This window comes from Chiloscyllium punctatum, chromosome 41 (assembly GCF_047496795.1).
Source record: "Chiloscyllium punctatum isolate Juve2018m chromosome 41, sChiPun1.3, whole genome shotgun sequence".
NCBI lineage: Eukaryota > Metazoa > Chordata > Chondrichthyes > Orectolobiformes > Hemiscylliidae > Chiloscyllium > Chiloscyllium punctatum.
Genome location: NC_092779.1, coordinates 27,610,228 through 27,627,150, shown reverse-complemented (window position 1 = coordinate 27,627,150; position 16,923 = coordinate 27,610,228). Strand labels below are relative to the sequence as shown.

The 16,923-nt window shown below is 40.4% G+C and overlaps 1 protein-coding gene across 1 annotated transcript in view; it reads right to left on the bottom strand.

The window, feature by feature from the left end:
• Positions 1-281: 281 nt before the first annotated feature.
• LOC140464955 (SH3 domain-binding protein 5-like) overlaps positions 282-16,923 on the bottom strand; it is a 73,362-nt gene continuing 56,720 nt past the window's right edge. The window contains exons 5-9 of the mRNA XM_072560625.1: positions 12,996-13,126; positions 11,030-11,072; positions 8,356-8,575; positions 2,779-3,030; positions 282-1,709 (exon numbers count right to left, since the gene is read on the bottom strand). Coding sequence (XP_072416726.1) covers positions 1,537-1,709; positions 2,779-3,030; positions 8,356-8,575; positions 11,030-11,072; positions 12,996-13,126 — 819 coding nt within the window. The 3' untranslated portion in view covers positions 282-1,536. The remainder of the gene's footprint in view (positions 1,710-2,778; positions 3,031-8,355; positions 8,576-11,029; positions 11,073-12,995; positions 13,127-16,923) is intronic.

The window sequence follows — 16,923 nt, the reverse complement described above, 5'->3', positions numbered from 1 at the left end:
ATTCCTAATAACAGTTTATTTTAATGGTGTAAAAACACAAGCAGTATTTGAGAAAAAAAATGTCTTAGATCAATGACCTGACATCATTGACATTTGTTTTTCTTTCTCTCTCCAGATGCTGAGTATTTCAAGCATCTCAATATTTCGTTAATATTTGAGAGTGATCAGTACTACTCTTTCACGTTTTTATACATACAAGGTATAGAAAGTGAGTGTGGTGAGCTGTATATGTATCCATAATGTTCATATGTATTCATAATCAATCATACAAGCCAGGTTAATAAGAGTCTATAAAAAGTTAAATGCATCATAGACAGCTCTTAATATTACAATACTGAAACAAAATTGTACAAAATGTAACACTGAAAACAATGTCTAAAGACTACAACATTTATGACTGATATTGCTTAAAACATAAGGCATGCAGCTTTGCCACTTGTTTGTACACCTCTCAGATGAGAACCAGGCTTGGCAAACTGGGTTAGATGTTTGTTGTGTTAAGATACAAAAACTTATGATCTGGATTCCATTATTACTACAGTTCAGGATGTTGCTCACCTGGTCAGGCAACAAGATAATGGACAGCAGCAAAACAGGTCAATACATGTATTGCTATACATCCAGTTAATACAGTTTAATTAAGTGAAGGTGCATGATCTGAAAGAGATTAATCACTTGAGCAAAACATTTAGCTTACCAGTAGAATAAAAGTCAATAACTTTCTTTGGATTGGCATGAAAGGTTGGCTATAAAAGGAACTAAACATGACAATCAGTGAAAATTCTGCCACATTCCATTCCACGACCAAAGATTGGCCAACTCCCTACAGTTTCCTTCAGCGTAGTCAAAACGCTATGAAAAAAATTATAGAATTCCACCTTGTCAGCCTAGCTCCTCTTTCCAACTGTGTTGTTTCACTATTAATAAACACAACAGTGCAGGAAGTGAAACACTGATGGCAGTTTCCTTTTCTTGGGCAAGTCCTTCTGAATAACAAACACGGAAAAGTCCTGAAGGTCAGTTTTGAACAGGACACGACAACTAAGACTGTCACAAACTGAGATCTAATCTTCAATGCAGCAAGCGTATCCTGACAAGGATAGGGCTGGCGTCAACATGAAGAGGAACACAATGAAGTGGTGCAGACAAATGCAGCACACTGTACAAGTGGAACAAAGCAGGGCTTTCTGCTGGTCTGAGCTCCACCTCTGCCTCATACAAGCAGGTCATCAGCTGGGGAACAAAGCAGACAAGATTCTTACTTCACATCCAGTTTCAACAGCACAAAAGTGGATACTGCTACTTTGCCTCCAGTCTGAAATCAGACTGCTAACTACATACTTTGCAGATATGCTATTAATTTTCAACTCAGAACTACTACTGTAGTTTTCTTTTTCCAATTATAAACATCAGCCACTCTTTAAAGAAACCTTTCAGTGCAGTAGTTAGACAGCTATTAAGAGGCCAAGACAGTTTGAGTAAGTACATCTGTGACACTACGTTTCCTGGCACATTTAGGATGTCGCTTCACGCTATTTAACAGGTCGGTGACTGAGCCATTCCACAGACTTCGAGGTTTGAAATCCTCTTCTCCTTTGGCTCTGTGCACTTGATTGAAATTTGAGTTACTCTGATCTCCAGCGTTGTTTCATCAATAGGCTGTTGGTTCATCAATTTGTTCTCATTTTCAACACCTTCAGCTCTGTCCCCTGCCCAACAACAAAATCGAAACTGATAAATGTTGATTACTTACTGCAACTTACGTGAGCATCATATGGCCTACAATCACATTATCAATTTCCTGGATGAAAAAGCAACACATTTCCTACATACACACACACCTCTCTCTGGAACATAGCAAATAACTGTAAATTTGGTACTCCAAAATGCATTTTTCTTGGTTTCTGCATATTGACATACTGACCTTGCGCTTCCTGGAGCTCCTGAGCTTTGGGTCGAAATTGCATGGATTTTGGCCCATGTGCCCCAATCCTTAAAATTACAATATTATCAAAGATTGTTTTCTGCCCTCCACCAAGTTCTTTTTGAAGTTCTTGGTAGGCTTCTACAGGACTTGCACTTGGAAGCATGAGTTCTGCAAAGTCATTTCAGCAGCCTGAACTTCAACAAGGAGCTGGTATCTTCTTCAAGAGACCTGCTTGTTCCATTGAATGTAAGGTGTGGAATGAATGATTTATTTTGAGTGCCTTGGGACAGAGGACCTCTTCAAGAGGCAACAAACCCACCCCCTAGCATGCACATGACCCTGGTACTGCAAATTAGGGTGGAATCTGCGATAAGAAAATTTTCATTCCACTGCATTCACACTGACAGCAGAAGCACAGAAATTAACTGCAGAGTCTCCTCCTGTAAACTGGCTGTCTTAGTCGTACAGCATGGAAACAGACCCTTCAGTCGGCATGGATCGATTGGGCCAAGTTTCCTGAACTAAACTAGTCCCACTTGGCCCATATCCCTATAAATCCTTCCTATTCATGTACCTGTCCAAAATTATTCAAATGTTGTAACTGTACCTGTACCTACAACTTCCTCTGGTAGTTAATTCCACATATGGATCAACCTTTGAGTGAAAAGGTTGCTCCTCAGATCCCTTTTAAATCTTTCTCCTCTCACCTTAAGATTAAACTCCCCAACCAGAGGGAAAAGACCTTCCTTCTCACATTTAATAAGAGAGCTTTTGGTTTGAAAGAGCAGCTCACTAAATCTCACCTGCATCAAAATATTTTCCTTCTGCAGTTACCCTGAAACATTACTGACCTTTTTCAGTATCACATTCAGGAGATGAGGCTCCACTGCATTCACTGCGAGGTCCCAGAATGGGCGAACCCATGCCACAATCAGACACAGGACTCGACAGTTCCAAGCTGGGAGGACGGTTTACTGGAGGGAAAGGAGTGGTGGGATCCAAGGGACTGGTTGGACAAGAGCTCAAACTGGACTCTGACTGGCTCTCTGAATCTTCAGAGACAGGGCTGCCACAGTTATCATCTTCAAATATTTCTGATGTCACTGCAAATGAGAAGGAGATGTCAAACAGTGATCAACTGGAATTCAGAAGAAATCCACCACCAAGCTGCATTCACCCGTATTGGGTTAGACAACTTAATCTATCTAAAAAAATTAAAGAGGGATTCCTAATCTAAATCCACAATATTGCCTCCAATATCAGCAAATGCCCAATGCATAAAGAAATCTGATGTCTACATCAATGCTTCTGTTTGCAGTATGTTAATAATTTCAAATGGCAACTGGGAATACCCTGAGAATGGAAATCCATTCAAATAGTGCTCATATGCAGCAACAGATTAGAAGCACAGAAATTTACACTAAAGACAGGACATTTGGCCCACTGCATCAGTAACGATGGAGAAAAGCTTTCTATGCTCAACTGCTTTCCAGTTTTGGCCTGTAGCCGTATAGTATCCTAATTTTCTGAATTTTAATGAGGGTTTCTGTCTCTGCTGCTTCTCTCACCAGTGAGTTCCAGATCCTTATCTGAAAATCTGCAACAATTTTTTATCTCCTCACTACTCCTTCTACAAATTGCTTTAAATCTACGCCACAGATTATTGACTTCTCTACTAAAGGAATTACATCTTTCCTACCCTCTTTATATAGGACCTCCAGGACGCTTAAAGCATGAGGTTATCATCATCTGAACCATGCTCTCCACACAGTATTCATCCTCACACAAAGTTGGAGCAGAAGCTCCTTCAACTAGCAATAGTTCCTGAACATAATTTTGAAGAGTTGAGAACTTGAGCCTACTTCCTTTGGAGAATTCTTTTGTGAATGATTCATTGATCAATAGAAAGGAGAAACTGAAAGGACCAAAAACAGAAATAAATCAACTGATATATCTCACTTTATAATCGTGAGACAAAGCTGCCACCCAGTCTGCTCTTTCAAGCAACTGGTGATAGTCTAACCTGAGGGTCAGTACATTTTAGGCAGGGAGGGACAATCTTTCTTGGTAACCACAACCAGTGTGGGAATTGAACCCACACTATCAGTGGCAGTCTTCATTGCAAGCCTGCCGCCACCCAGCCAACTGAGCTAACTGATCCCTGTCTCCCCTAGAAGGGGAGACTTAGTGGAGAATGGCTACAACCACAAGGAGTTGAGGCAGTTTGCAAACAGCTTTCTCAAGTCAACAAGCCTCATATAGTGCAACATTTCTGATTCATGTTGCCAGAATGTCTTACATAATCCAGGATAAGCCTGGCAACATTCATCAAAATTATGTTGAGATATGTGGCAGTTCCAGATGTAACATAGTAACAATGATCCTGTCAAATGTCTCAAGCTTTAAGAAAGTTTCCATGACATATTTTGCATTAAAACCAGTCTCGCAAACATTCCCTGAGTTCTCAAATGCTGCAATGCTTGCAGTTCATTTAAAATAGGCTGACTAATCATCTCTTCTGATCATAATCTTAATTCAGAGACTGCTTTGAAAGAACATCACAGGGGTGAAGTTTATCACATTTATCAGTTCTTCAAGAAATAACGTCAACAAATAAATTGTGAATGATGTTTAAATAAAAATAACTTCAACTTTAATTTACCAGAGCTCTATTTTGGGAGAAGGAATAATTGATTCGCTTTAACAATACACCGAATTTTAAAAATCAGTTCAATCACATGCAAAATTAATGATATTTTCCTTCCCAATTTGTGCAACAAACTCACTAAGCATGAACAAAGAACTTTATAATTGAGTTGAATTTTATATCAAACATGATCTCTTTATTCCTGCTAATTGATTTTATCTAAAACCATGTTAAAGTACTTTCTGTCTACTGCTTTAGTTGTTGAACTTACCAGTTCTCATTTAGCCATTAAAGACAATGCAGTAAATATACATCTTCTAGTACAGTATTGGAACCAACATCTCACTCTTATTAAGCTGGTAGAATATTAAGTGATGAATATGTCACACTGAATCCTCAATGTGCAGGAGATATAGATGGGGACCAATGGAATAGTAATGCCTTCCTTGCCTTAAGAGGCCAATCAAAACTTTTTGAAGTGGGACATGGAACTAATTTTCGGTATCAGTGAGTCACCTATTCAAAAATATGCTCTGAACAATCAGCATTTCAGGCTGAAGAATGTCCATGAGATTTTTGCGAACCAGTTGTGTTGAAAGGTCATCAGCAACCCAAAACATTAAATCAGTTTCCCTCCATAGATGCTGAACTGCAAACATTTTGGTTGGTGGCAGCTATGATCTGTTCTCCTTCGAAGTAGTATTGGTTGAGAGATGAATGTCATTCAGAACAGAGAGAAGAACTACCCTGATTGTCCTTTGATAATGCTAAGATCTGTGAGGTCAATCTGAAATGGCTGGCAAGGCCCAGATGCCTTTCTTCTTCTGAAAGACAACATTGCAACACTCCCTCAAAACTGCATTGAAAATGTCAGCAAATGATGAGCTCAAGTCTCAGAAAGAGTCCTGAACCCACAATCTTCTGATTCAGAGGAAAGCATGTAACCAGTGAGCCTGAACAAACAAGGCACTGCTCTATGTCAGAAACAAAGATTAATTTACTACCCTTTCAGATGACTCGGTACATTGTTTTCCTGCGAATAGCTTCGTACACATAACATGTTAAGAATTTGTTTTTATTGAAGCACTTTCTATAAGGTGTGTAAAAGAGCCTTGCAATTTACAAATGAATGATGGTCAGTGCTATTTGGTTCGACAAATGAGAAACAAAAGCGTGGATAAAGATGATTTGTAAGGCTGTGTTTAGAAAGCTTGTGCAACAGAGCTAATTCAAAGTAAGGCACAATACTCTACATTTATCTGAAGTCACATGAATGAAGTCATAAGTGATCCTCCAAGTCTGAACGTTACAATTGAGGGAACATTGTTTTTCTTTCAAATTTGAAGTAATCATTGTATCCCATTAGTCACGCCTCATAATATTTCCTGTGGTTTAGTGTATATTCTATTGGTCTCAATGGGATGATTTTCTACATTAAAGAATCTACATAAATACACTTATTTTCCACAGCAAGTGCTAACAAGTATTGAGAAGATTTGTAGTTCAGGTTGAGATTCTGGATGTGGGTTTGCTTGCTGAACTGGAAGGTTCGTTTTCAGATGTCTCATCACCATACTAGGTAACTTCTGCTGAGTCTCTGGATGAAGCACTGGTAGTGTTCCAAGGAAACCCAAACATACAAATAGAAAGCTGGCTACACCACCAGTGCTTCATCCAGAGGGTCACTGAAGATGTTATCTAGTATGGTGACGAAACATCTGAAAATAAACCTTCCCATTCAGCGAGCAAACCTACATTCAGGATCAGTTGTACTGTTACAGATGTATTAACCAGATAGTCACTGAGACATTTAAATGCTGTGACTCATGACCATGGCATTATTTACATCTCTTTTCCTGTGCATAATGACCAATTATTCTTTAATAATGTCCAACTAATGTCAGGAGCGTTTGTGGGATTAAACAAATGCCAAAAATCTCTTTTCAACGACAGATTGGGGAAGGGGGTGAGGGCTGTTAATGGGATCTATTAGACAGCCCCTTAAAATGGCAAATAAATAGCATTTGCTCCATTGGCCTCATCTTTCCCTTTGTAAATCCAATGTCCCTCTGTGTGTACCAATATATAAAGGTCTCCGCATATCAGGGTCCTCTGGGGTTGCCCATTTCACTTTATAATTAAAACATGAACCTGTACAATAGTCAGGCAAACAATTAAAATAAACTTTGAGAAGCTATACTGAAAAGTTCAACATTGGGTGCTTAAAAAGTAGAATGCTAATTTTTGAAACTGCTGCTGTGTCAAAGGTGTTAGCATTTTTCTTCTCAGGGGTGTAAAAGATTCTTATCTCTATAGCAACTTCGATCATCATCAGACATCTCAAAATGTTTCAAAGCTCAACAATATTCACTGCAGCTACTGGGAAATGTTGGCAGTCAGTTTATGTACAACAAGATGCCACAGTCAGCAATAACTTAAACTTTCAGATAATCTGATTCAGAGATGTTAGCCAAGGGATAACTGTAGACAGAACACTTCAAGGTGCATCACAGGATCTTTTATGTTTATCCTTTGGAGAAAGAGCCTTAGTTAACCTTTCCATCCAAGAGACAGCACCTCTGCCTGCGTGACCCTCCCTCAGAACCGCATTGACGGTGTCAGCCTGGCTGATCTGCTCTTCTCTGGAATAGGGTTTGAACAAAACAGTAGGAGTGCTTGTGCTGATCCATGAATAATGCTTCAGAATGTCTTAGCTTCAAATCGAAAGTTCCCTTTACATGTGTCTCCTCAACTGAATCTTGATTTAGCGCGGCACTGTTACACAAGAATGATGGGATTACTAATGCTCATTAGGAAGAATAATAAGGAGCTCAGTATTACCTTTACTCCTGCAGATCTATTTAGTATGTCGGTCGCAGTGTGGTTTGCTGCGAAAATCTTTGTCGTTCTATAATTAACCAAATTGACTAAATGCGGCAGAGCATTGAGAAAGTGCCTTAAAGAAACCACAAAATGCACACAATCCACTCTTTAATCTTTAGAAGAAAGAACATGACAAATAAAAGTTGAGTAAACTTTGTATGTATTTTAGGACAAATTACTGCAGATGCTGGAGTCTGTGCTGGAAACAAAAAGTGCTTGAAATTAGATTAGATTACTTACAGTGTGGAAACAGGCCCTTCGGCCCAACAAGTCCACACCGCCCCACCGAAGCGCAACCCACCCATACCCCTACATTTACCCCTTACCTAACACTACGGGCAATTTAGCATGGCCAATTCACTTGACCTGCACATCTTTGGACTGTGGGAGGAAACCCACACAGACACGGGGAGAACATGCAAACTCCACACAGTCAATCGCCTGAGGCGGGAATTGAACCCGGGTCTCTGGCGCTGTGAGGCAGCAGTGCTAACCACTGTACCACCGTGCCGCCCACAAAGAGGGTCAGGCAGTATCCATGGAGAGAGAGCAAGGTAGTGTTGAGTCCAGATGATTCTTCATCAGAGCTGACGGGAAGTGTGAAGGGAGCAGCATTTATACTATAGCTTATGGGGTGGGGGTGTGTTGGAGGGGGAGGTGGAGTGCTGAGGGAGAATGTATGCATTTGGTTTCGTCCACTGTGCATTTGAACCAATACAGTCACAAGGAAGGAAGGAAACTGCAGTCTGCTACTAACATGTATAATTGGAAAAAGGATGACACACCAAAATTAAAAAGGTGTTAGAAATTTGCATTTGGTAACCCATAATGCTGTGCTTGCAGGAGGGAAGAGATATAGAGATTTCAGTGCAATGATAAAAATACAAGGAATACTCACTGGACAATTCATCAGGTTCAGTCTTTAAACTGGACAGATCTTCTAAAGAGTTTTCATTCCCTTCAGCACCGACTCCTCTTCCCCTGGGTCCCATCATATTGGAGCGTCTTCTTTCATGAATCTCATCAGAGATCATCTCCAGGTTCTTCAGAGCAGCTTTGTACTGTCCTTTGGCTGCTGACAGTTTGGCTTGTAGGTCATCTACATTTTTCTTCAGTTGCTAACAAACCAAAAGCGGAGAATGTAAAATGCCAATCACATTTTCCAAACTGCATACAATATGACTAAGCTTTAGGTAAATCCTGTGTGAGTATCAGAGCCTGATCATCCAATGGTTACAGAGCTAAGCTCATTTTCTGTCAAAAATTCCCATTCTCTTTAGACCATAGTTTTGGAGCCAAAAACAAAACGTATCTAAAGATTTAATTCAAAGGATTAAATTACATGTAATTTACAGCATGGTCAACTCAACTTTATTCTGTTCACAAACCTGCTCCCATTCTAACTGTGACTTCCTCCTGACACCTTATCCCTCAATTCTTTGCTCCCTTTAGCGTACCGCAAGTGTATCAACATCATCTGCTCCAGTCACTCAATGTCACCATTCTCATCTCCCTGTCCTCAGGAAGGAATGCTAACACTTGACAATTCGATATGTACATATTGAATCAGGAGGAGAAGTGGCCCATTCTGTTCCTCAAGCCTGCTCCACCATTTAATAAAACATTGGCTGGTCAGATTGTGGACTTTCCTATCTACCTGCTAACCTTTGACTCATTCCCAGTCTGGAGTGTATCTACCTCAGCCTTAAGAATGCTCAATGCCTCTGTCAATTAGGGGAAAGAGGAGTTTCAATGATTCGGGACACTGTGAGAAATCAATTCATTGCATCTCCATTTTAAATAGAAAACTCTTTATTTTTAAGCACTACTCCTTTTCGCGACTCTTTCAACAAGGAGAAACATCCCGTCAGCATCCACACTGTCTAGTGCTCAAAGGATCTAATACATCTCAATAAAATTCACCTCTCCCAGACTCCAAGGGTCACAGGCTCAGTCTATACAATTTCTCCTCAGAAAATAACCATTCCCATCCCATCCCAGATATCAGACAAGTGAACATGCTCTGAACTGCTTTTAAAAGCATTCTTATCTTTTTACACAGAGGGTGGTTCGCGTGTGGAATGAACTTCCTGAGGAAGTGGTGGATGTAGGCACAGTTACAACATTTAAAAAAAACATTTAGAGAAATACATAAATAGGAATGGTTTAGAGGGATGTGGACCAGGAGCAGGCAGGTGGGACTAGTTTAGTTTAGGACTATGTTCAGCATGGACTGGTTGGATCAAAGGGTCTGTTTCCATGCTGTATGACTATGTGGTCTCACAAAGGCCCTGTACAGCTACAGACATCTCGACTTTTATAATCCATTCTTCTTGTGATAATCAATATTCCATTTGCTGGATCTGCACATTAACTTTACATACTACCTTATACCTACAGTTACCCATTTAGTTTCTTACCCACCACTCTTGAAGAGGAACTGCAGATACTATAATTTTATGCAGGAAGGGAGCTCCTCGAACTTCTACGCTTTTCAACCACAGCAAGGCTGATCTGTACCTTAGCTTCATGGGCAGTTTCCCATGGTCAATCCGCCTAACCTGCATAGCTTTGGATTGTGGGAGGAAACAGTAGCACCTGGAGGACAACCACACAGACACGGGGAGAATGTGCAAACTCCATACAGACAGTCGCCTGCAGATGGAATTGAAACCAGTTCCTTGATGCTGTGAGACAACAGTGCTAACCACTGAGACACTGTGCTGCCCCTTATTTTTGCCTTTCCATCAATTCTCTTCCCTTTGTCATGCTGCTGTATTGCTACTTGCCGAGATCCAATTCTCACAGTTGCTTGAGGAGGGAAACAGCAGGGAAGCTGCATTTTCATCAATCACCGTTTTCCAGGAGACAGAGTGAGCTATAATCAGAAATGGAAACTGTGGAGATCTTAGTGAATCAGCAAAGTATAAAACGCTGAGTGATCCTCTCCACCTCTTGCCCCCAAAAACGCCAGATTACAGCAGTCTGAACAGTGTCCAAGACCAGCCAAGGGTCAGTACTTACCTCCGTACCTAACATTTCATTTTCTTCTCACTACCTAGCCTGCATGCAGAGGAACTGAAGCAGGTAAATAACTTCATAAACCTACCATCAGTTTAATAAAGGACGGCCTTTTCATTAGCATTGGGCTGGACTAGTGCTGTCCAATATCATAGCCACTGGTCAATTATGCCTGTTGACAACACAAATGTAGCCAACTGCATTTCTGATGAGTAAAGATGGCAGTAGGCGTGTGAACTCAACATTCATATTTCCCTAGTCGATTCATGTAACCCTTTTGGTGCATTTATTGGTTAAACTACAAGATGAAAATCAAAGTATGTGAGCTAGTTTTTGGTCATTATCACTACTTTCTTAGTTACGGAATCAGACATAAGTAATTTTACATCAAGAAACAGATTTCCCTCAATTGGTGTATGCAAGGCCCTCTCAATTAAAATTAGTAGCTGGGTCACCTTGGTAAGACTAATGTTTGCTCAACAATCCATATTCCTAGTGATATAAACAATGGATCCCACCTACACTGCAGATAGTTTGAAGAAAAGGCTTACCTCTAGCTGTAGATAATACTTTCCTTTGAGTTCAAAATACGGTCTACACAGGAGAGAACATACATAGATTATAAAGGAGTCACGTGATGTTAACTTTATATTAATTGTGATTAACAATTGCCTTACATATCTTTAGTTCATGGTATTTTGGTATTACAGAACTTGGGACTTACTTGGGAATTACAGGAAAAAAAAGACACTTTTTGTCAAAGCTTTTTGGCTCTGTGATGATGCTATCACTTTAAGAGATTACTGTGACCTGGGTTTTTTGAAGAAAGGTTGTAAGGCAGAGGTACCGAACTGTTTCCTGAAAACTCTTGAGTAAAAAGCTTGGGAGGCCTTGGGTTCTATTAAAAAAAAACAGCTTCAATGTGGCCAACTCTCACAAATCCAGATTTCTGGGTTTTGGTTTCGGTTTCTTCAGTAACATCAGAGACCACCGGGGTCTCAAAAGCTTCAGTAAATGTCCCTTGGCTGCTATTCTCTCTGAATCTTCTCTTGATCCTTTTTCCCTCAGGATTGGAGAACTGCATGTGCGAATCTGTGTCTCAATTTTACTTTTTGCCAAAGTGGCTGTTTGTGGGATGTTACCAAATTGGAACAGTTAGGTAGCTTTAGTACAGTATTTATTATTCAGATAATTTTTCCAATCTGTTGTTATTCCAAATTCCTCATTCTTTGGCTGTGTTTTAATTACGGTGTTTAAATAAATTGTGTTTTGCTTATCGTCAAGTAGTTAGACTAGTCAAGTTCCATCTGAAACACTTTACATCTAAAATAAAAAAAAGTTAGGGTCTGGACTACCTTCTTAAAATATTTTTTGAGGGGATCTGATCTGATCCATAACAACAAGCACTCAACAGAATAACTTGCAGGAATACTAGTACAAAACAAAATTAACAGCAAAGCAGAGAATTCCGGATTGTTAGAAAGGCGTGCAGTGTGGTGCACTTGTGTGGACTGAAAGCTATATGTTTTCATATATGAGCTGCTGGTCTGTTCAGACAGAAGAAAACGTACACACAGTACAACTGTTTCAACACAGCAAAATAGATGACAGCCTTTATCTGCTCTTTTGGAGTAATGTCTCGTCCATTGAGACAACCTTCCTGGCTCAATCTCAGTTTGAATCTTGCGAGGAACAGAAGAAACTTAAAGTTTACTGAATCTGAAGCTAGTGGAAGAACAATCGATCACAGAGTGTCATATCCAAAAAAAAGAGTAACCAACAGAGGACTTGGAAAAAGAATCTGTAAAGTAATCAGAGATAGGGACCAAAATCTCCACAGTCAAATCGATGGTAACTTGCAACTTTACCCCTGGGAATAGTTAAAGCTAAAGAAAATTCTCCAAAGGACTGGGGTAGATTTATAGGTGCTGCCTACAAAAATAAATAATTGAAGGTTGATAGAAGGGAAGATGGGACATAAACTTGAGTATATAACATAAGCACAGTAGGAAACCATATTAATGTGTTAAAAGTGATTGTTTAATTATTTTGTACACAAAAAGCCTTGTTTTATTAAAAAGTTAAATCTGTGATTTTTTTTGTTTAAATGAGTAATTTGGATTTTTTTTAATATTCATGAACCTATCCAGATCTTAGCACTATACCTGGTATACATCGATTGGATTGTTACCTGTGCAGATATAAAAGAGATACCAAGTGACACTGTAGTGTGTTTTAGTTGGAGAGAATATTCTTGTAATGTTGCACTCTGTGAAAAAATCTAAACTGAGTAAAGATTGGTTCCAGTTTGATCCTTCAACCAGTTATCAGGAATATAACATAAAGCATCGGATTACAGTCAAAACCAAAGACTCATCACATCTAGGGAAATAATTTTCACTGATACAGTACCTTTCCCAACCTCAAGCCATCTAAAAGTGGGTATGGGCGAGAGTGTGAAGGATGGGGGAGTGGAGTGCAGCACACACTGTTTGGGTGGGAAAAAAAATCACTCACTTGGATTTATTAATAGCTCGTTTCAGCTTCTTCTCCAATTGCTTCATCCTGCTCATTGCTGCGTTGTATTTCATAGCCGTGTCTTTGTGTAACAGCTCACTCCTTGTCTTGGTTTGTTCTGCTTCCATGACCTGAGGGTCAGGGGAAGAATCAGAGACATGAGCTCAAATCAAGATCCTGGTATCTTTTAAACAAAAATGGCTAAAAAGCTCAGACCGCAAGTTTCAGCATCAAGAGGCCCATCTGACCTCAGTCTACTTTTCATGGTTTGTTTCAGATTTGTTAAGCTAGAACTACAGAAACTGCACATCTCTCATTGTCCAACCATTCCCCACACTTCTGCCACCTTATCCATGTGAAATTGACAAACTGAGAAGCCTTCAAATGGTGAAATTAACGAGCTGCAGACATGGCCAGGCAAGAGGCTAGTTTTTCCAGTATTTCTGCTAAAACTATGTCTTCATGACTTGTGGGTGGTTTCCAGCTTTTTGAAAGTCAGTTCATTTGTCCTGAACTTCAGTGACCTTGAGTTGCAATCCCCTGCTGTCAGCCTTCACCATAGCATGGGGATCTACTCTACCCGGCACGTCAGAACAAGAGGAAAAGCTAGGAGCAACACCAATAGCAGGAGCTGCCTTTTCAATCCCTTACAACTTCTCAGCACAGAGGGACTGAGCTCCAATGAATCAGAACCACCAACAGCAGGAAACCATATTAATGAGTTAAAAGTGATTGTTTAATTATTTTGTAGATAATAAGCCTTGTTTTATTAAAAAGTTAAATTTGTGATGGAATTTTATTCCAGAATTATTCTAAGCAGGGAAACTGGTGCTAGATCAGGAGCCCCTTTGATTTAGTGGGCTTTGCTGTGATTCTTAACTTAATTGCAGGATTAGAATTACATTTCCAGGTTTCCCAACCAGAAAGGCTGTGCAAGTGACCAAATCTGTCAAAGCAAGGATGGAGTTACAGGGACCATGGCAGGGATCAGCCTGCTGAACTGTACATCAGGTCTCTGATGCTTCAGTAGGAATGCAGAAGAGAGGGTGGGTCTAGCAAAGGTGAGTTCTGGAGAAAAGTGAATGCCATATGTTCAGGTGTGACAGTCTAACCTTCCTTCCATCTTCCTGTATAAGTATCCTCAGAATAACACACACTACAGTGCCACTCAACCATTTCCCTTTTCAGGCACTTCATTCCCAATGCCATCTTAGTTCATGTGTGCGCCTCAGTCATGTTTCATAAATGCTGTTCTTCCCTTCTCGCTAGACTCCTCAAACCCACAACTCTATTTTGGATTCTTGCGGAGAGCACAGAATTGTGGGAAGGGGCAAACGACCAATGACAGGAAGTTCCAGCAATAGCCACCTTGAAGGTCACTGGCAGTATGTACCCATACCCAGCTGAACCACTGGGAGGAGGGATAGGCTACAAGCAATCTAATCCTCTGTTGGTGGTTCTGATTCATTGGAGCTCAGTCCCTCTGTGCTGAGAAGTTGTAAGGGATTGAGAAGGCAGCTGCTGCTATTGGTGTTGCTCCTAGCTTTTCCTCTTGTTCTGACGTGCCGGGTAGAGTAGATCCCCATGCTATGGTGAAGGCTGACAGCAGGGGAGTGCAACTCAAGGTCACTGAAGTTCAGGACAAATGAACTGACTTTCAAAAAGCTGGAAACCACCCACAAGTCATGAAGACATAGTTTTAGCAGAAATACTGGAAAAACTAGCCTCTTGCCTGGCCATGTCTGCAGCTCGTTAATTTCACCATTTGAAGGCTTCTTAATTTGTCAATTTCACTGAGGAAGTGTCCATTCTGTACACTGTCTCATGCACTGTGGCAAATCCCTCACAGTGTGGGAAACCTGTGTGCTGGCTGCTAAAGCCAGAAATGCGGGTTACATTTACAGTCAATTGACCCTTAAAATATTTTCACATAAATGCTTTCAACTCCATAAGTCTTCCCAATGCTCATGCAAACCTACCCTGGTTAAACCTAGGAGGTGGATAGTTTTTATCAGATTACTCCTTTGAGGTTTTATCAAGCCTCCTCCAACCACCTTTCCCCTTGACGGTTAATATTCAGCACTTAAACTGGATTCTGAAAACACATATAGGCATCAAGAGTCACTATTTCTTTTAGGTGGCTTACATTTTCATGTCATACCTGCCCACGAGTCAGGATTAGAAGATCAGCTAAGGAACTTGACCTACAAACAACTCCATTAGCCACAGACATTGCTTGGGATTGCACTGGTCACAAATATTGATTGAATTTGTGGCTAAATTTCTCAAGAAACAAATTTTTGCAAAAAAAAAATTACTCTGAATAGAATTCATCTGCAAGAATGATGATGAGAGAGAACCAAAAATGAGTCACTCAAGATGTTTCTCGTTTTGTGTCCCACATTGGCAGGAAACAGTACTGAACTATTTAAAGTGCAGACACAACACTGAATCTACTTTTAAACGCTAATGGTCAGAGCTTCAGTAGTTTACCACTTGCCACAAGAAGTAAAATGTCCACAAGTAACAACTTTAAATGTGGGAAGGACCAAAACCAAAAGATTGTATATTCACCCCATGGTAACTGGAGTTGGAGTTTGCAAACTGAGGACTTTATAGTCACTGATAAACTAGAAACACCTCACCACAGTACCGAGAGAGATTCAAGAGCATTTCTATTTTTTTTCCCCAAAAGGACAAAATTACATCAGGGCAGATGTCACTCAGGCAGTGACTGCAGGACCTTGCCTCAGTTTGCTGGAAATCCGTGCAGGCTCCAGTAACAGATGGGGCAAATGGAAGTTCCAGATCATCAGGCCACAGCAGGGAGAAATCTAACTTCCTGTCAATGAGAGGTTTTCAGTTCAACCTGCAGCACGCAATGAGGAAGTGCAGCCACAGGAACAGGAGCTCGTTCTCTTTAATTCGGTGAAGGTTATGAGGAACTTTAACAGAGGTGTGCCCACGTTTTAAGGACTTTGTAGGAGAAAATCAAGAGAAATGGTTTCCAATGGGAGAGGAGTCATTAGTCAGAAGGGAATGACATAAGATCATTAGCAAAGCAATTAGAGGAGCAAATGTTTCTGTTTTTTTTAAATCGCAGCAAGTTGTGTGCTTTCTCCCTGATGGACGGTAGATGCATGTTAAATAGCACCTTTCAGTGGGGATTGGATGTGTACTTGAACAGGAAATGTTTGCAGGACTAGCAAAACAGCATGGGGAATAAATTCGATAGCCATTTGGGAGCCGAATGGTCTCTCTCTCTCAGTTGTAAAGATCACATGAGAATTGAACTTGAACAGCAATCCAGAGACTGGATTGGATGGTCTGACTCTCATCCGATCATCTGCACCACTAACTTCTCAGTGTTTCAATAGAAACTGATTTTAGACTGAGGAGCAGTAATTCTGGGTTCAACTCAGAAGAGAAGTGTATTATTTCACTAAGTCAATGACAGTGACAAGCAGCTGAGAGAATCTTCAAAATAGACTCCCTAGAAATATCTAAACCAATGAAAAAGGCCATTTGACCCATCCAAATCATCACAGCTATTCAGCTCTGACCTGCAAGCTACAGCATCTGAAATGCATATGCAAGTGAGTTAATGTAGTAATGACATTTCTGCCTTGACCACTGATGCAGGCAAAGAGCTGCAAATGCACAACATCCTCTAGATAAACAAATTACTCCTCAACTCCACTCTAATCTATCAATTAGTTGAAAGTGGTACCCCTCAGTTACTAACCTCTCCACAAATGGAAGTAATCCCTTTTATCCACGCTATCTCGGCCCTTCACAGATTTCATATACTTCAATTACATCTCCCTTCTGCCTCCTGTTTTCCAAAAGAAAACACTCTGCCAATCCGATCCTTTCTATTGTTTTCCATTCCTAGTAACATCCTCGTAGATCCCCTCTGTACCTTCCC